This window comes from Pan troglodytes, chromosome 16 (genome assembly GCF_028858775.2).
Source record: "Pan troglodytes isolate AG18354 chromosome 16, NHGRI_mPanTro3-v2.0_pri, whole genome shotgun sequence".
Classification (NCBI taxonomy): Eukaryota; Metazoa; Chordata; class Mammalia; order Primates; family Hominidae; genus Pan; species Pan troglodytes.
In genome coordinates, this window is record NC_072414.2 from 49,289,901 (window position 1) to 49,310,042 (window position 20,142).

Sequence of the window (20,142 nt, forward strand, 5' to 3'; positions counted from 1 at the left end):
GAACATATGCTTTAACCAAATAAGTGCATAATCAACAAAGACAAATGTTATAGAATCCAGGAAACAAAGGATTTAACATAGAAAAACAGCAAAAATAAATCCCATGACAAGAGCTACTGGGCCTAGAGAGCAACTAGTCCATTGAAAATTGAATACTATTAGCTGCAGAAGAAAGGTTTCCAAGGAAAGAAAATGGAATTAATTGATGATGTGTTCAAGATTTTAGGAAAATATATTGATAGGCTTTTGTTAGATCTCTTGGAGCGTTCAGTGGTGGGGTTAGGGAGATGGAATTTGCATTACTAACAAATGAAAAAACAAGTAGCTATTAACTATAGGAAAAATAAACAGTTATATGAGCAAGGGAGCAATCACTGTAAAAAAAATTTTTTTTCTTTTCCAAGTTGAGGTCAGATGGGTAATGTGCTGAGGTCATAACAAGGTTGGAGGGTGGCACATCTCACACACACTCGTGAACACCCAGTCATCATGCTCATGAACTACAAAAGGATCAAACCTTTCCTCCCTCTCCCTCTCTCTCCCTCCCTCTCTCTCCCTCCCTCTCTCTCCCTCCCTCCCCCTCCCTCCCTCCCCCTCCCTCCTTCTCTCTCCCTCCCTCTCTCTCCCTCCCTCCCTCCCTCCCTCCCTCTCTCTCCCTCCCTCCCTCTCTCTCCCTCTCTCTCCCTCTCTCTCCCTCCCTCTCTCTCCCTCCCTCTCTCTCCCTCCCTCTCTCTCCCTCCCTCTCTCTCTCTGTCCCTGTCTCTCCTTTTCTTTTTCTTTCTTTCTCTTTCTTTCTCTTTCTCTTTCCTCCTTTTTTCTTTGTTTTTCTTTCTTTCTTTTTGTCTTATTCTTTATTTCTGTCTTTGTTTCTTTTTTATTCTTTCCTCCTGTCTTCCTTCCTTCTTTTTTTTTTCTCCTTTCCTTTCTTTTCTTGTCTTGTATTTTCTTTTCTTTCCTTTCCTTTTCTTTCTTCCTCAGGGTTTTGCTCTGTTGCCTAGGTTGGAGTGCAGTGGCACAATCATGGCTCACTGCAGTCTCAACCTCCCAGGCTCAAGTGATCCTCCTACCTCAGCCCCCTCAGTAGCTGGGACTACAGGTGGGTACCAGCACACCTGGCTAATTTTTAAATTTTTGTAGAGACAGGGTCTCACTTTGTTGCCCAGGCTACTGTAAAATTCTTACCTCAGCAGCTATCTCCATATAGTCATAATAACATAAATATTTTCCTAGTCATAATAATGTAAGAAGTGACTAGTGAGTTAGCCAAAAATTTTGCTATAAACATGTTGCAAAGTTGATGTTATAAGAGAGTCAAGTCCTCAGCTACATAAGAAGTCAATAGATAGAATTCCCCTAATTGAAATATGGGAAGACATACTTCTCATGCCCTGCAGGTAATGAGAAGTACCAGATCTTTCTGGCTACTTAACACACGTTTGCCGTGGTCTGCGTCACACACCAAGAGGTATGAAGGAGTAGCCTTAGTCTTTTTTGAATCAAAGTTGTGTATTTATTTCACATTTCCTAGAGTCTGCCATAGTATTGTTCTTCCTGCCAGAAGTGTTCTTTGTCTGAATATAGGAGCCTGAAAGATCTTGCCTAATTTACTGAGTTTTTGGTGCTTATCCTTCCAAGCATTTCTCATCATGTCTCCTAGATCCTGGTGTGATAGAGTCATAGTTAGCTAAGAGCAATTTTCCATTATAAAGAGAAATGTGAGCCTTTTTTCAGTTGGAAAATTTTCACATCTCACATTCTCCTCTTTAAGTTTTACATGCTAATCCATGCCATCTTCTCAGTCTCTCGGGTCATTATATGAGACTTTAACCTCCACAGTCTCACTTTTTTTTTTTTTTTTTTTTTTTTTTGGAGACAGAGTTTTGCTCTTCTTGTCTCCCAGGCTGGAGTGCAGTGGCGCGATTTCGGCTCACTGCAGACTCCGTCTCCCCAGTTCAAGTGATTCTCCTGTCTCAGCCTCCCGAGTAGCTGAGATTACAGGCACCCGCCACCACGCCTGGCTCACTTTTTGTATTTTTAGTAGAGATCGGGTTTCACCATGCAGGCTAGTCTCAAACTCCTGACCTCAGGTGATCCGCCTGTTTCGGCCTCCCAAAGTGCTGGGATTATAGGCATGAGCCACCGCGCCCAGCCCACAGTCTCTTATAAAAAACAAACTGATGAAGGACGAACTCTTTTTTGTTAGAGGTGCACAGCTACTTATTAAGAAAGCAGCTCTTAATATTTTTTGCATAATGATGAACATGCTCTTTTTTCCTGCTAGTTACCCTAATAAATTAACTAAGAGTGTATCTTTCTTCCTTCATTCATCCTCCTTATAGTTGTATAGGCTCTATGTCTTTCTAAATACAGGGGCTTAGAAAATTAGAACTCTAAAATGAAATTTTATTAGTATGCATCACTGATAGTCAGGAGTCAGCTAAGTTTACCATAATGAAGTTTTTTGTTTACTTTTTAAAAACTTGGATGTGAACTGTAAATGTGTATTGAAATTTATACATCCAAATACACTTTTACCTACTTTAAAGGGGAAGCCGGCACAGTGGCACTTGCTGGTAGTCCCAGCTTTTTGACAGGCTGAGGTGGGAGGATCCTTTCAGCCCAGGAGTTCAAGGCAAGTCTGGGCAACGTAGTGAGACCCCATCTCTGAAAAAATGGTTGAGGGTGGGGTGGGGACATGGAAAAAGGGGAGCTGTACTAATGGTATATCGGCTATGCCCTCATTTCAAGAAATCTGACATAAAATATTACAACTTCTAAAAAATACTATTTTCATTCTAGACTAATTACAAATGATTCCTTTATATTATATTCATTAGGGCATTTTTAATCCATTTATAAAAATATGTGGAACAACTGTTAACCTATACTATATGTTATAATCAGATGAAAAGCTTTATCAGAAGCTGTGGATATCTTGGGCTTGAAACTCATTTTTTTAAAAATCCAACAGGAATAGTAGTGTGTAAGTAGATTTTGATCCAGTGGGTTTTTGATCTGATGGATATTCTTTCCCTTTATTTCTCACAGTAGCACCCTATTCTTTTTTTTTTTTTTTTTTTTTTGAGACAGGGTCTCGCTCTGTCATCCAGGCTGGAGTGCAGTGGCACGATCACTGCAGCCTTGACAACTCTTGGGCTCAAGCGATCCTTGTACCTCTCAGCTTATTCTTTAACCTCTTTTGAAAATGCCCGTGTCACAGATCCCATGCAGTCTTGTTTGCTATCTTTTATAAGAAGCAGCAGAGGTTTTTACCACCCTTTTAATAACACCTCCAGCAATAGAAAGACCAACTCATTCATCTTGTTTCACATATATATCAAAGTAGGAAAGTAAGATGTGCTCCACCTATCTGTCCTTCTCCCTCGAATTGGCACATTTCCTATAGAAGAGGGGTCCCCAACCCCTGGGCCACGGACCAGTACCAGTGGCCTGTTAGGAACCGGGCTGGCTGCACAGCAGGAGGTGAGCAGAGAGCAATCCAGCGAAGCTTCATCTGTATTTACCGACACTCCCCATCATTTGCATCTCCACATCCTGTCAGATCAGCGGCAGCATTAGATTCTCATAGGAGCATGAACCCTATTGTGAACTACATATGCAAGGGATCTGGGATCTAGGTTGCCTGCTCCTTATGAGAATCTAATGCCTGATGATGTGTCATTCTGTCCCATCACCCCCAGATGGGACCATCTAGTTTCATGAAAACAGGCTCAGGGCTCCCACTGACTTAATGGTGAGTTGTATAATTATTTCATTTTATAGTACAATGTAATAATAATAGAAATACAGTGCACAATAAATGTAATGTGCTGAAATCATCCTGAAACCATCCCTGCCCCCTTCCCCCCAGCCCCCCTCACCCAGTTCATGGAAAAATTGTCTTCCACGAAACCAGTCCCTGGTGCCAAGAAGGTTGGGGACCACTGCTTTAGAGGAATAGCTGAGGATATCTCTTACTTTATCCTTTTCTGAACTGGTAACATTTTAGATAAAGCACAGATGTCTCTCTCTAAGTACAAGATGTCAGCATTCATGTCAATTCAGTGTACCGTGTCTTAGCAGGACATTGAAGAGACTTGGTAGCCTAATAACAACAGCATTTGCCAAAATGTTTGAGTGAAGAGTAGCATTTTGATTTAAATCAAATCAAACCCTAGAAAACTAAATCATAAGCAAAAAATGAAGAAAACACAAAATGGTCACTTAGAAGTATAAATCTGGAGGCTCAGTTCAATGCTGAGGTTTTATGTGAGCACATTGTTTGTTCTATGTGATGGTACTTAGTATGGAAATGAAGTTACACAAAACAACAGCAATTTGTTCAGCTTGAGACCTAATTCATAACTTAAAACCATAGTGATAAAAATTCTTTCCTCCTGTTTCAGAGAGGAACCTTAACCCCAAAGCAGCCTGCCTTAAGAGAAGGGAAGAAGAAAAAGTTTCTGCCGTATCGGCAGAGCCGCCAACCACACTGCCAGGAACCCATCCTGGGCTTAGTGAAACTACCAACCCTATGGGTCATATGTAAACATCAGCCAGGTAAGTACGGGTTTGAAAAGAAACAGCAAGGAAATAACCTTAAGATTCATCTTAAACTGGGTTAGAATCTTTGAACAGAATTCTCTAGTGAGCAGTGGCCATTGTAAAGGTCACATGTAATTTGAAATATAACAGTTTGTCTTTCTGTTACATTATCAGACTTAGAGAGCCAGTGTCATTTTATAGCAAATTGGCATTTTCTTCAAAGTGTAGCAGTATCTTGTGACTTTGGTTCTTCTGTTCGGAGTCATCATGTGTACTCTCTTACATGAGTATCTTCCTGATCCAAGAAGAAATAGTACAATGACTCAACCATCAGAAAACGCTCTTGTTACCACTCATGTTCTTCATTTCTTTATTCAGAAATGCTGACTATATCATCAACCAGTTTTCTGCCAATTATCTAGCTTTTTGTCATGAAGCCTTTATACATGAAAAAGTTATCACTTCTATTTGGATCAATAATGCAAGTTTATGATACGATGCTTCTTCCCCACTTGCAAGCACATCAGTTAACACCCTCTAGAATCTATTAATGAATGGGAAGTTATTATATATGGTAGAGCCAGAACGCCCTTCTCTCTGGTGGAATTTTACTTGTTCAAGGACTGTTCTTTATATCTTCCTTTTCATGGACTAAACACAATTCAGTTCCTTGTGATTTTTTTTTTTTCCTCAAGACGGAGTCTCGCTCTGTTGCCCAGGCTGGAGTGCAGTGGCACGATCTCAGTTAACTGCAGTCTCTGCTTCCCAGGTTCCAGCAATTCTCCTGCCTCAGCCTCCCGAGTAGACTAGCTGGGATTACAGGTGTGCACCACCATGCCCAGCTAATTTTTGTATTTTTAGTAGAGATGGGGTTTCACGATGTTGGCCAGGCTGGTCTCGAACTCCTGACCTCAGGTGATCCGCCCGCCTCAGCCTCCCAAAGTGCTAGGATTACAGTCATGAGCCACCTCGCCCAGCTGGTAACTTCATTTTTATAATCTGCCTTCAGCAGTATGTAGTTTTTTCCCCAATTTTATCAACAGATTAAAAGTAGTAAGTAAAGGCAGATGAGTGCGGGGTGTGGAACAGAAAAAAATATCAAGTGCAGTTTCATTTGGTCAGTTTTGTGGCTATCTCATTTTGAACTGAAAGTCTGGAATTTGATAGACTGTTTGATAGATAAACTACAAATATTAGTAACTCACCTTTTCCTGAGGGATTTAGTTCCTACCGCCACTATATATATAGGGTCAAATGAGACTACATATAGGGTCAAACCAGACCACAAAGAAGGTTTCATTTAGGGTAAAAGAAAAGAAGAGTTAAGGCAGTTATTTCGTAAGTCAGTTATAACTGTAACATTAGCACACTGGAGAAAACCTCAAACCACCTCCCCCACAAAAAGTATCCAGCAATCTAACAGATTGTACATGTCAGGGACTTTAGGCAAGAGCTAGTTTACAGATCCTCTAAAACCTAGATCATTGTTTCATACTCTGTAGAAAATATAGACTACTATGAAACAGTAAGTATTTTTGCTTCAAAAATAAACTTTGAAGTTTTTTTGTTTGTTCTGGGGTTTTTTTGTTGTTCTTTTGTTGTTGTTGTTGTTGTTTGTTTGTTTGTTTTGAGATGGAGTTTGACTCTGTCGCCTGAGCTGGAGTGCAATGGTGTGATCATCTCGGCTCACTGCAACTCCCGCCTCCTGGGTTTGAGCAATTCTTCCACCTCAGCCTCCTGAGTAGCTGGGATTACAGACATACACCACAACGCCCAGCTAATTTTTTTGTATTTTTAGTAGAGACAGCGTTTCGCCAGGTTGCCCAGCCTGGTCTCAAACTCCTGACCTCAAGCGATCCGACCACCTCGGCTTCCCCAAGTGCTGGCGTTACAGGCGTGAGCCGCTGAGCCCAGCCAAAAAATTAACTTTGCAGTTTTAAAATAAAACCATGCCACTATTTCTCAGTGCAAAAGAGACTTTCTAAACTGATAGATTATTTCAAAGAAGAGTGATGGGAGAGGTAACTTATGCTCAGGTCCCAGATAATCACCAAGCTGTGAAAAAGAGCACTAGGCATTCTGCCCTAACACTTCTCTTGGAGCCTGTGTCTTATTTTTCTTGTCTCGCTCTAGTTAGTTCTACCCATTTCCTCTTGTTTTCTTCTCAGTCTCTCTTACTCGTTCAGCTTTGTCTTCTTATTCTCATCTCGTTTCCTTCTGTTTACTTCCTGTGCTTTTACTACTTCTCTATTTCATACTGCTCTCATAGCTCTACCCTTATCTCTTTATAATGTGGAAATTTTCCCACTTAGGTTAAAATTAAACTTTGGGCATTCCCACCTATCAAAAAAGGATCAAGAATTCTTTTAAGTTTAAAAAGGCATCAAGATATGAGACATGTAGTGAATGCACTTTGTTCCATAGATTGTATAGGCTAGTGTTTTTCATCTTAGAATATGTGTTAAGGTTGCTAATTTCATAAAGATAGTTATCTGGTTTCATAAATTGGATAGCAGATTAAAAGTAGCAAGAGACAGGGCAGCAGGAACAATGCTACTAGCATCAAAATGGCTAAGACATGACCACAGAATGACTGGTTATAAACGTACAAAAATTTGCCATCCTGTAATGTAGGCCAAGTAGCTTTGAATATCTTAGTTTTCCATCCCTAAGAGCATTGCTGTGTACCTAAACAATACTGTGGTTATTGTTTAATAAGGAAGTAAAAGTTATGATTCTATCTAAAACTATTTTATTAAAAATTTAAAGTAGAAAATTTCAGAGTTACTGCTATATATATTATATTGGGAACATAAGTATGTATAGAATTTGTACTAATAGAGTAAAATATTCTTAATAAATAGCAAACATTTGTTGAGGACCTACTGTGGACCAGGAACTGGGACCAATATGAAAATGAATGCAAGGTAGCCTCTGACCTCAGGTGCTCTCAGTTTAGATGAAATAAATGTAAACTATTAACACTGTGGTTGAGTGGAGGCAGCAGCAAATTGAGGGCTTTACCATTGTCTCTCTACTGAGGAATGAATGAGTAGCGCCTCAGAGCTCAGTTATTGCCAACTTGAGTGTTATTAAAATGAAGGTTTGCATCATTGCGGCAGCTGTTTTATACTCCTATGGTTTGTGATTCTGTAATCGCATGATCTCCTTTAAAAATCTTACCATATAGCCGGGTGTGGTGGTGCACACCTGTAGTCCCAGCTACTCAAAGACTGAGGTGGGAGGATTGCTTGAGCCCAGGAGTTGAAGGCTGCATTGAGCCATGATCATGCCACTGCGCTCCAGCAAGGGTGATAGAGCAAGACACTGTCTGAAAACAAACAAACAAAAAACCTTACCATACACATCAAGTAAAACCATTTCAGTATACCTTAAAAGGAAAAAGTTCATTAAGTCACTTAGCAGACTACAGATTTAGTGCAGACCTGGATATAGATGAGGAATACCAGCTTTTTTGTTGGTGGGAGGGGGAAGGTGTTTTATTTTTAACAATTATGTACTAACTGGTATTGTCCTCTCCCTTGGCTGTCCCTACCACAGTTCCAGAGTTATCAGTAGGCTAGATAGAAGGTGACCTCTCCTCATAAGGACTTGGACAACTCAGATTATCTGAAGACACAAACCTGACAGGAGGGAGAAGAAAAAACAAAACACTTGAACCAAGAAACTCAAATGTAATCCTACGATCAAAGCAACTGGTCAACACTTCCATCAGAAGTGAAGATAGGAAGCTCATCAGATAGAACATCAGCCCATGAGATGTTTGCAACAAATCTTTTGTTGCAAGCAGTGTGTCGCTTCTGCACAATCAGAGACTGTCTCGATCTCTCCACTCACCGTGGAAGTTGCCTTGTGCCTAAACTGAATTGACAAATGCATTGTAACTACAAATTTTATTTATTGTTATGAAACTGTAAGGTCTACATATAAAGGGAAAAAGTTAATGTGGAAAGCTGATCTACACTCAGCTGATGCCAGCATACATTAAAGCGGTTCACGTGCAGAGAACAAAGCAGTGACAACCATTGGCCCTTAGCATTCCCGGCATACCTATTAGTGTCTTAAAAAGGAAGGGAAAAGTCTTTTGTTGCCCTCTCCTATCCTCTTGCCATATGAATAGCGTTTTCCATGAAATAGGAAAATATTACTTGGTATAGCATTTCTCTTGCTCTCATTTTTTGATTTATTTTTATTTTCTCTTTGTGGGTGTTATATTTGATCTCTAAATCTGAACAGTTTATGGTCACAGTCCAGCCTCCTCCGTGCAGCCCTGTGTGCTTTGCACATTTACCTTACAGTGGTAAGCAGAGACCATCTGTGACCATAGCCTAGCTAGCATTTTAAAAGGGGAAATTTTGTTTCTAGGTTTTCCCCCAAATAAACATTGCTTTATTTCTAATAATAACCAAGACTTTTCAAGCTTCTAGATCTCATAGGAAAGCTTGTAATAGCAAAATTGTAAATTACAAGGGAAGAATCTACTTTTTAGAAATCGCTTTGTTTTCCAAGCAGTAAGTACTACATACAGTACTTGTAAAGTGTTAGCTGTAAGTAAGCACAAAATACATTTAAAATACAAAGACGATTTTTTCAGGCTGTGATTATGGTGAACATAACAAAACCCAGTAGTCACCAAGGCAGGTAGTGTGATAAATGAACACACCACTCTGAGGCTAATTACCTAATGGAATACAAGAGCAATGGTCACCCGTGTTTCCTTATCCTAGCCTTTATTTCTCTGTCATTTGGATGGCTGGTCAATGGGGAAGAATTGAGTGGGTGATTTAATCAACTGCAAACCATCTGCCCCTGTCCCAAAATGATGAGCCAGATTAGCATTAAACCAGTACTTGTCAGTCCATCTTAATACTGTTCATTAAGGCACTCTCTGTCTCTAATCCTTAGGAGTTGTTTTAAAAGACATAATCACTTTGAACTTCCATGAAACCTGTCTTCCACCACAACAACCCTGGGAGAGAAAAACATGCTAAAGGAGGTATCTTGGCTTAATAATTCCTTATAGCCAATATCAACAGTGGCAATCAGCACAGAGGAAAGGACCCAAATCACTATGTAGCTTAAAGATTTCTGTTAATTTGAAAGAACAAAAACAAGACAGAACTTCTGGTACTCTAATCAGGATGATTCCTAACAAGTCAGTCATTTGTGAACTTAGTGGACTTTTTGGTTACTTTAATTTGCATATATTCTCCAGTTACATCGGACTCTTATCTGTGGCCTTGTTCTTCATTTCAGTGTTAATCAGCTAAACAGAAGTTGTTGCTTATGATGTGTGAGTGAACATATGCCACTGCCTGGCCTTTTTTTCTTCAGAGCTTGTTGTCTTTTTCGCTATATTAGACTTTGCAGTATGCCCAGAAGCTTTCCTTCATAAAATAGAAAGAAAAAAACATTTGGCTTATTTTTCACTGTAGCTAGTCTTTTATACAATAATCTTGTAAGAAAATTTCTTGAATTCTAAATATTACTCTTTCTAGATTTTTGAAATCAAAAAGTTTTCAGTAAAAAGTTTCTTACTTTATTTTATTATATTAGGTAGTAAAAAATGTAGGGTTATTTACCATAACCTGTTCATTAATATCAGAAATTTACAATAGCATTTTAAGACCATAGTAGGATTCTAGCATACCGTGTAGTACCTATGGAGTATTGTAAGAGCTAATTGTTGGAGATGAATTGCTTCTCATCTTGTTCTCCAGTTTCCATTGTTGGTTTATTGCAGATTTGTATCCTGTGTCAAATTCAAGGTATTATTGATAAACCTTTTCAACCAGCAGCAAGAAGTTCAAATTTTTTTCTGTCACTGTAACAGAAAACACAATATGTATATAACATTTATGTAGCAATAAATGTGCCATCTTTTTTTTAACACAGTAAAATAGTGAGTTTTTTACATTTCTCTTTCTCAAATAATAATGTATTTTGTTTTATTTTCTCCATCTCATTCGTCCCAGAAACACTCACACTGCTTTTCCTAACTGCATTACCGACATTATCTGGGAAACCCTTCAGGACAGAATCAGGCTTGTGGAGCTAAGTTGGCAATCTGGTCTAGAGCTTCTCTAGCTTGTGCTTTTCTCCTCTTGCCCTCACTACCGACAGCGACCTTTTAACCTTTTCCTAAAGATTGACCAAACAGCAATTAGTAGTTACAGAAAATCTACTCATTTGTAGATACAGAGAAAAATGAAGAAGATGGAAAAAGACTCAAAAGAGGCTTTTTAAGTTATTCTTCAAAGCACTTTTCACATTTCCCCATACCCTTTCTCACAAAAAAAGTGTCATAATTAAGTAATGGTATTGTTTACTGTTTAAAAGTTAAAAGATCAAAAATTTGCTTTTATCCCAGTTTTTAACCACAAAAAAAGCATAGTGATTATCCATGAGGACTTCATGCCAAGCAAGAACCTCAAACAAACTAGACAAACTTTTTCTTTGACAGTGAATGACTTTTTGTAGGACCCGTGTGTGCGAAACCCATGGCAATTGTCACATCTTCTTGGTATGCTGGCAGATTGCTTCTCTTGGTGAATTATGAAATGCACTGTTCACATTGGGTGCCTAACAGAACATTTTGCTTCTTGTGGGATTTAGTGAAAACTATTAAACTTGTTAAGTTGATTTTATACAAAACGATAAATAAAAAGCTCTAAGAAGAAAATATATAATCTTAGAGCTGAAATAAAATATAGAGACCATCTAGTAAATGACCTCATTAATATATCTGTGAAAACTGAGACTCAGATTGTATGTCTCTAAGAACACATAATTAGTAACAGATCAAGACACTTACAACTTTCCCTACAAAACCTCCCTGCCTTGACTTTCTCTTTCTCTTTGCAGATTTCTAGGCTGCTTCTACTCAGTGTCTTCATTTTCTTCCATATTTGTTTTATTTCATTTTTCTTTTCTATAGTTCATGTTTTCTTTTTCCTTGGAAACTCAAAATTTAAACACACGTCGTGTGTGTGTGTGTGTGTGTGTGTGTGTGTGTGTGTGTGTGACTTAAAGAATCTTAAGCTTTGGCATTACATAGTCCTCGATTCAAATCTAAGCTCAACATCTGATTAACTTCATTTTCCTATCTGAAAAATGGAGATAACATTAGAATTGTGTAAGTATTGAATGAAACAATGTATGGAAAGCTCTTATGGTTCTTGTCACCTAAGAAGTACTTAATAAATGATAAATATTTTTAAATAAATAATATTATAACCAACTCCCAGGATGATTCCTCTTCAGCCATCCTCTCAGAGGTAAATGGTAAAATAAACCCCCAGAAGATGTCAACCCATCTTTGTAGGAGTCTACATTCTTTTGCAGCCATCCAATGAAACACTGCATTTCTTTTCAGTGCCCTCCCATGGCTGCATTTTAAGAGGATTTTTTTTTTTTTTTTTTTAGACCTTCACATTTCAAAAGAGTGAGTCTGTCCAGGCGTGGTGGCTCATGCCTGTAATCTCAGCACTTTGGGAGGCCAAGGCGAGCGGATCACACAAGGTCAGGAGTTCATGACCAGCCTGGCCAACATGGTAAAACCCCGTGTCTACTAAAAGTACAAAAATTAGCCAGCCGTGGTGGCAGGTGCCTGTAATCCAAGCTACTTGGAAGGCTGAGGCAGGAGAATCACTTGAACCCGGGAGGCGGAGGTTTCAGTGAGCTGAGGTCACGCCATTGCATTCCAGCCAGGGGAACAAGAGCAAAACTCTGTCTCAAAAAAAAAAAAAAAAAAAGCGAGCCAGTAGGCTTTACCCAGTCACACTGTGTGGGTGGACAGCTGTATCAGTTTGGGTTCTTAAGAAGCAGATGCCAAGAGGAAGTTAGAAGGGTAAAGGATTTATTAGGAGATGTACCTGTGAAAAACAAAAGGGCAAGGAATCAAAAGTAGACAGGGATGGTCTTCACACCATGCTGCAGGTTTGACATTAAAAGAAGGGCAAGTAAGGAAGGAGGATTAGGTAGGGAGAGCCTCAGGCTGCCTGCAGTTCTGAAGAAGGCCCAAGCAGCCCAGTGAGGGTGTTCTGGCACAAAGATTGCCAGTGAAGGAGGCTTGTGTTGGGCAGGAATGGCAAAGTATCAGTGTCCCCGTTTTGGTCAGTTATTGACTGGGAGTTACATGGGGAGACTGAGGCCTCAGTTTGAACACTGCAACAAAAGTGCTGCAGCCGGAAGCCAACAGCTAACCACTCTTTCCCAACAGGTTGTCTTTGAAGGGAGACCTCAGGTGCACCTCATGGCTTCCACAGCACCTCATCTTCTTCCTACAAAAGAGCAAAATAAAACCAAAGGGTCTTCTGAAGTCACTGAGACAATAGCTGATCTCATTGGGCCAATGAGTCTTCTAAAAATTGCAGTTCCTTCTCCCTTGGCATTCCACAGTCAAGTAAACTTACACGTATTGTCTGGAAGAATGAATCCCATTCCTCCTCCATCTTCTTTGGCTCTGGTGTGGGCTTATGTAATCTGGATACTAGCCCATAAAGTTGCTGTGTTTAGTAATGTCATTTCTCCGTGTCTGTTGGGGGCTGGTTTCACGATCCCCTAAGGATAGCAAAATCTCTGGATGCTCATGGCCTTTATATAAAAGGGCACGATATTTGCATACAATCTACACATCCCCCCACATACTTTAAATCATCTCTACATTACTCATAATACTGAATACAATGTAAATCCTATGTAAATTGTTATTATGCTGTGTTGGTTTTTTCGTCTGTGATATTTTCAGTATTGCATTGTTTTGTTGTGAAAACAGGGTCTTGCTCTGTCACCCAGGCTGAAGTGCAGTGGTATGATCCTAGCTCAGTGTAACCTCAAACTCCTGGGCTCAAGTGATCCTCCTGCCTTGGCCTCCCAGAGTTCTGGGATTACAGGCATGAGCCACCATGCCCAGCCCGTAATGGTTTTTTGTTGTTGTCTGAGACAGGGTCGTACATTATTGCCAAAGCTGGAGTACAGTGGCAAATACATGGCTCACTGCAGCCTCAACTTCCTTGGTTCAAACAATCCTCCTGCCTCAGCCTTTAGAGTAGCTGGGAGCATAAGAGTGCACCCCTATGCCTAGCTAATTTTTTTATTTTTTGTAGAGTTGGAATCTCCACATTTGCCCAGGCTGATCTTAAACTTATGGGCTCAACCTATCCTCCCACCTTAGCCTCCTAAAGTGCTGGGGTTATAGATGACTGCGCCTGGCCCCTTGTTAATTTATCATTAGTTTTTTTTTTCCCCCAATGTTTTTGATCCATGGTTGCTTGAATCTGGATATGGGACCTGCATGCAGATTAGAAAGGCCAACTGTATTCTGGTGTTCTTCACAGGACAAGTGACACTCCCTGCTTGCTGGGTCAGTGGATTGTCCACGCATCTTTGTGGCCACCTGGCTTAGGAAACTCACAAGGTCCTCATCATTTGGAGGTGTTTCCCTGTGAGTGCCCTCAGCCCTAGGCTTTCTTACGTGTGCCTATACTGGAGGATGTGTATGGGAGTAGAAATATCTTTCCTATGTTTGTTATCTTTCTCTCTTTAGTTATTGCCAAAAGACAACCTGGAGAGGTTTTCTGTTCTCTTTGACGCAGACCTTCAATCCCTTCCCCAAACTGTCATGTGGTACCTCTGCTGTCTTCTACCAGGGTCTCCTTTCTCACTCTTGAGGGTCAGTGTTCCACTACGCTGGGTCCCCAGGGTCTCTGAGCCATTTTGTCTTTGGGCTTGGTGAGCACCATGTGCAAGATTTCCAAGTCTTTCAAAGCTTGTGAAAATGTTTGCAATCTGAAAAAATATTACGGTGCCAAAAGAAAAACAAATGCAAAATGAAATTAATTTCAAATACAATTACAAAAGTCATACGAAATTGTTATAGCAAAACTAAATTGCTGTTTAATGTGGAACTTGAGCATATTTTAATGTATTTGATCGTATTAAATTTGGTATAGAAGGAATGTACCTTAACACAATAAAGAAGCATCTATGACAAACCCATAGCTAACATCCTAACTCACTGGTGAAAAGTTGGAAGCTTTTCCTCTAAGATCAGAAACAAGACAAGGATGCCCACTCTAGCCACTTCTGTTCAACATAGTAATCCTAGCCGGAGCAATTATGCAAGAGAAAGAAAAGACAGCCAAACTGGAAGAAGTTTATCTGTCCCTGTTTGCAGATAAGATAATGTTATAATACAGAAAACCTTATTGATTCTACCAAAAAACTTAAAACTAACAAATGAATTCAATAAAGTTGCAGGATACAAAATTCAACATACAAAAATTCATAGCATTTCTATACACTAACAGTGAACTATCTGAAAACAAATCAAGAAAACAATCCCATTCAGAAAAGTTAAAAAAATTAAATACTTAGGAATAAATTAAACCAAAGAGGTGAAAAACTGATACACTAAAAACTATAAAATATAAATTGAAGAAGATGCCAATAAATGGAAAGAGAAACCATGTTCATGAATTAGAAGAATTAATGTTGTTTAAATGTCCATACTACCCAAAGTGATCTACAAACTTAATGCAACCCATATCAAAATTTCAATGACTTTTTTCACAGAAATAGAAAATATCCTGAAATTTGAATAGAACCACAAAAGACCGTAAATAACCAAAGCAACCTTGAGCAAAAAACAAAACTGGAGGCATCACACTACCTGACTTCAAAATATACTAAGAAGTTATAGTAATCAAAACAGTACAGTACTGACAACAAAGAAGACACATAGACAGTGGAACAGAATAAAGTGCCCAGAAGTCTGTGTATTTACAGAAAATTGATTTTTGACAATGGTATCAAGAACACACATGAGGAAAGGACAGTCTCTTCAATAAATAGTGTTGGGAAAATTGTCTACATGCAAAAGAATGAAATTAGACCTTGTATCTCATACCATATACAAAAATCAATTCACAGTGGATTAAAGACTTAAACATAAGACCTGAAACTATAAAACTGCTAGAAGAAAACAAGATTTAAAAAAAGAAAATAAAAGAAAACAAGATAAAAGCTCCATGACATTGGACTGGGCAATGGTTTTTTAAATATGATCCCCAAAAGCACGGACAACAAAAGCAAAAATAGACAAATAATACTATATCAAACTAAACAGCTTCACAGCAAAGGAAACAATCAACAGTGAAGAGACAACCTGGAAAAAATATTTGCAAGCCACACATTCTGATAAGGGGTTAATATCCAAAATATACAAGTCAATAGCAAGAAAACCAAGAACCCAATTAAAAGCTAGGCAAAGGACCTGAATAGACTTTTCTCAAAAAGAAAGACATACAAATGGTCAACATGTATATGAAAAAGTGCTCGACATTATTAACCATCAGGGAAATGAAAGTTAAAACCTCAATGAGATATTACCTCACACATGGCAGAATGGCTATTATCAAAGATGGCAGGGCACAGTGGCTGATGCCTGTAATCCCAACACTTTGGGAGACCTAAGCAGAAGGATCGCTTGAACCCAGGAGTTCGAAACCATCCTGGGCAACAAAGTGAGTCTCCACAAAAAATAAAAACCAGGTATGGTGGCGTGCACCTGTAGACCCAGTGACTTGGGAGGCTGAGGCAGGAAGATCACTTGAGCCCAGGAGTTTGAGGCTGCAGTGAGCTGTGATTGCACCGCTGCACTCCAGCCTGGGTGACAAAGTGAAACCGTGTCTCAAAAAAAAAAAAAATGCACAAAAGTTAAGGTGTTGGCAAGGAAGTGGAGAAGAGGGTACCCTTGCGCACTGTTGGTGGGAATGTAAATTACTACAGCCATTATAGAAAACATTACGGAGGTGCTCAGAAAAATAGAAACAGAACTACCATATGCTCCAGCAACCCCACTACTGGGTATATATCCAAAGGAAATAAAATCAGTATGTTAAGGAAATAATCTGCACTCCTGTGTTTGTTCATTACAGCATTATTCACAATAGCCAAGATACAGAATCAACCTAAGTGTCCGTCAGTGAATAAATGGATAAAGAAAGCATTTACACAATTAAATACTGTTCAGCCTTAAAAGAGAAGGAAATGCTGTCATATATGACAACATGGATGAGCCCAGAGGACATTATATTAAGTGAAATAGCCCAGGCAAATACTACATGATCTCATTTGTATCTGGAATGTAAAAAAAAAAAAAAAAAAAAAATTGAGGCCAGGCGCGGTGGCTCACGCCTGTAATCTCAGCACTTTAGGAGGCCAAGGCAGGCAGATCACGACGTCAGGAGTTTGAGACCAGCCTGGCCAGCATGGTGAAACCCCATCTCTACTAAAAATACAAAAATTATCCAGGCGTGGTGGCACAAACCTGTAATCCCAGCTACTCAAGAGGCTGAGGCATGAGAATTGCTTGAACCCAGGAGGTGGAGGTTGCAGTGAGCCAAAATCACACCACTGCACTCCAGCCTGGGAGACAGAGCGAAACTCCGTCTTGGGGGAAAAAAGAAAAATTGAATACATAGACGCAAAGAGTAGAATGGTGGGCCTGGGGGTGGCGAGAGGTGGGGCAGTGAGGGAGCTGGGGAGATGTTGGTCAAAGGGCACAAAATTTCAGTGAGACAGGAGAAATAAGTTCAAGAGATCTGTTGTACAACATGGGGACTATAGTTAGTGTATTTGTGTTCTCACCACAAAAAAAATTATGTGAGATAATGCATGTGTTAATTAGCTCAGTTGAGCCATTCACTATGTATACATATTTCAAAACACTATGTTGTACACAATAAATACATAGAATATTTTTTGTCAATTACAAAAATGTTTAGGCCGAGCACCCCAGCATTTTGGGAGGCTGAGGCAGAAGAATCACTTGAGGTCAGGAGTTCGAGACCAGCGTGGCCAACCTGGTGAAACCCTGTCTCTAATAGAAAATACAAAAATTAGCTGGGTATAGTAGCGTGCACCTGTAATGCCAGCTCCTTGGGAGGCTGAGACATGAGAATCACTTGGACTCCAGAGGCAGAGGTTGCAGTGAGCCTGGTCCACAGAGCAAGGCTGCACTCCAGCCTGGCCTACAGAGTGAGACTCAGTCTCAAAAAATAAAAAACAACAACAACAAAAAAAACTTTTAAATCTATTTGATACAGCATAGGCTGGGACTTCCAAAATTTTAAAAACCATCCTAAGTTCCTTCAGTCCTAGAGTTCTTTTTCAGTTATCACTGTTTTTGGTTCTCTGGCTTCTTGATAGTCTCCTTGGAAGAAAAACAACTGCATCTTTCCCTCTAAAGGCAAGGGCCATCTCTATGTCTCTGAAGATCTAACCTTCTGCCACAGTTCGAATATGTTGGAAACGTAATCCCCCATGCAACAGTGTTGAGGGGGGGTGCCTGATAAGAGGTCATGAGGGCTCTCCTCCCAGGCTGTTTTGCCCTGCCGCCTTCCACCACGGATGATGTAGCACAAGGGCCCTCAACAGATGCCAGCCCCTCCGTCTTGCACTTTCCAGCCTCTAGAATTATAAGAAATAAATTTCTGTTATTCTTTTTTAATTACTCAGTCTCAGGTATTCTGTCATAGCATCAGAAAACACACTAAGATACCTGCCTAGGCCATGAGGACCCCAAGACACAGCACAAATTTTGTACAAGCTCTAACCAGACCACCTTTCTCCTACTCCCAGGGTGAGGTCCTTCCTTCCCCTGTCCCTTGCAGCCCTATGGGCTTTTTTGCTTTCTCTCATTCTCCGGGCCTTCTGCAGCTCTATTTCCTGCAAGATTGCATCTTTTCTCCTGGATATTTGGTCGTCGCTGGGCTGAAGTGGCAGCCTAGTGTTGGGAGCAGGCTTCTGGCTGGCCTCTGATCAGTAAGCCAGAGGGGTCACCTTGTCCTGAAATACAACCCAGCCATTGGCCATGTTTTCTACCATCTTATGAGTATTCCCAGTGACTACCCTCAGCAGTTCAAGACAAGTTGGGTTACACAACAAGGCAGCACAATAATGAAGCTCCCACCCCTGGCTTGGGCCTGGGCGTCAGAAAGCCCTGCCTGCGGGGGGGCTCTCTCACATGCAGAAGGCAATGGGTAGTAGCTTCACCAGACGATCCTCTGCCTACCTGCTCCAGGTCTCCCCCTGGGGCCATCCCACCTCTTCCTCATTAAAGCCTGTGCTGAAAGGAGTGGGGTTGTTTTTCAAATTCTTTCAGCAGTGAGTTATTGATCAACACTGATAGTGTGAGCAGCTTGATCTCACCCTGAACTGGCAGAGATTAATTAGCTTGATTCCCAAGCATAATTCCTAATTAGGCACAGGAAGAAAGGAAAGAAAACACAAAGGAACTATTCTTCTCCAGGAACCACCGACCTTCTGTCCAGGGGTGGAGGAGGAAGAAACAGGTAAGCATGTCCCAGCACCAAAGTGCTTCCTGCCCAGTCCAAAGCTGGGCAGCCAGCCCATCAGCACAAACAACACCGAGGACGGTGCCAGTGCCATCCTGCACGGGTCTCAGAAGAAAATGTGCATTTAATTTGTTTGCTTTACTCTCTGCCTAATGATGGGCAGGGAAGGCACAATTAAGCAGGAAGCTTTGAAGTACCTGCTGTAGGCTTGCTTAGCCACCAGAGGCTGAGGATGCAAGCAGGGGAGAATTCAGCTCCACTGGGCTGGGGAAGAAAGGTTGGATGGGGAGGGGGTAGTGGCCCTGAGACTTGAGCAGAAATAGTGAAAGGAACCACTTCCTGCAGCTGAGAGGCAGGAGCCATCATGTTCTGTTGTGGGCATTTTCTAGAATGTTCCAGCCAGGACCAGCAGCCCAAATGGCTCTTCCCTGGTGGTGGGTAGGGCAATAGGAGATAGGAGGGACCTTCAATGTGGCAACTGTGAGGTTCGGCCAATCAACTTACCCATGCTGAGCTTCGGTTTCTCTTCAGTGAAGTGGGGATAATTAATGATCGTATCAGCTTACATGATGGTTGTGAGAATTAACTGAAGAATTCAGAGATGCATGGCACATAGGAGGCACTTCCTAACCCACCTAAAGAAAGCAAACCCACAGGGCAGCAAATCAGAAATGGATGAGGGCTGACCTCCTCCTTATTCAGTAGCACATGTCTAATAGACCCGACTGTGTCTCGCACATGCTGCCCCTGAGGAAGACTTATTATAGGGAGCTACAAACAGTGTCACCTGGGAAAGACAGTGAACTCAGTTATAGAACAAGAACACCTGCCCGGGCTGACTGGGGGCCAGGATGCAGGGAAGGCTGCCTGGAGGAAGTGACATACCCCTGAGTCTCAATTGGCCAGGGAAACAATTGAGCAATGATTTGTGAAAATGAGTTCAGTAGAGGTTAATAAAAATTGGGAGTCCTGGCCAGTGGCTCACGCCTGTAATCCCAGCACTTTGGGAGGCCAAGGCAGGCGGATCACAAGGTCAGGAGTTCGAGACCAGCCTGACCGACATGATGAAACCCTGTCTCTACTAAAAATACAAAAATTAGTCGGGCATGGTGGTGCCTGCCTGTAATCCCAGCTACTCAGGAGGCTGAGGCAGGAGAATCGCTTGAACCCAGGAGGCGGAGGTTGCAGTGAGCTGAGATCATGCCACTGCACTCCA

At 40.8% G+C, this 20,142-nt stretch overlaps 1 protein-coding gene, 1 long non-coding RNA gene and 1 other non-coding gene across 28 annotated transcripts in view; 2 read left to right on the plus strand and 1 right to left on the minus strand.

The window, feature by feature from the left end:
- Positions 1-10,466, plus strand: part of TCF12 (transcription factor 12) — a 366,336-nt gene extending 355,870 nt beyond the window's left edge. For all 26 annotated transcript variants that reach the window (XM_016927652.4, XM_063795006.1, XM_063795008.1 and 23 more), the window contains 2 exons: positions 4,407-4,560; positions 8,107-10,466. In XM_016927652.4, the coding sequence (XP_016783141.1) occupies positions 4,407-4,549 (143 nt within the window). In that variant the 3' untranslated portion in view covers positions 4,550-4,560; positions 8,107-10,466. The remainder of the gene's footprint in view (positions 1-4,406; positions 4,561-8,106) is intronic.
- Positions 409-512, minus strand: LOC112205777 (small nucleolar RNA U13). The gene has a single exon (XR_002939863.1). It is a non-coding gene; the product is annotated as a small nucleolar RNA U13 (small nucleolar RNA).
- Positions 10,467-11,991: 1,525 nt separating the features above from the next.
- On the plus strand, positions 11,992-14,561 carry LOC134808535 (uncharacterized). The gene is made up of 2 exons (XR_010151713.1): positions 11,992-12,087; positions 12,788-14,561. It is a non-coding gene; the product is annotated as an uncharacterized LOC134808535 (long non-coding RNA).
- Positions 14,562-20,142: the final 5,581 nt, after the last annotated feature.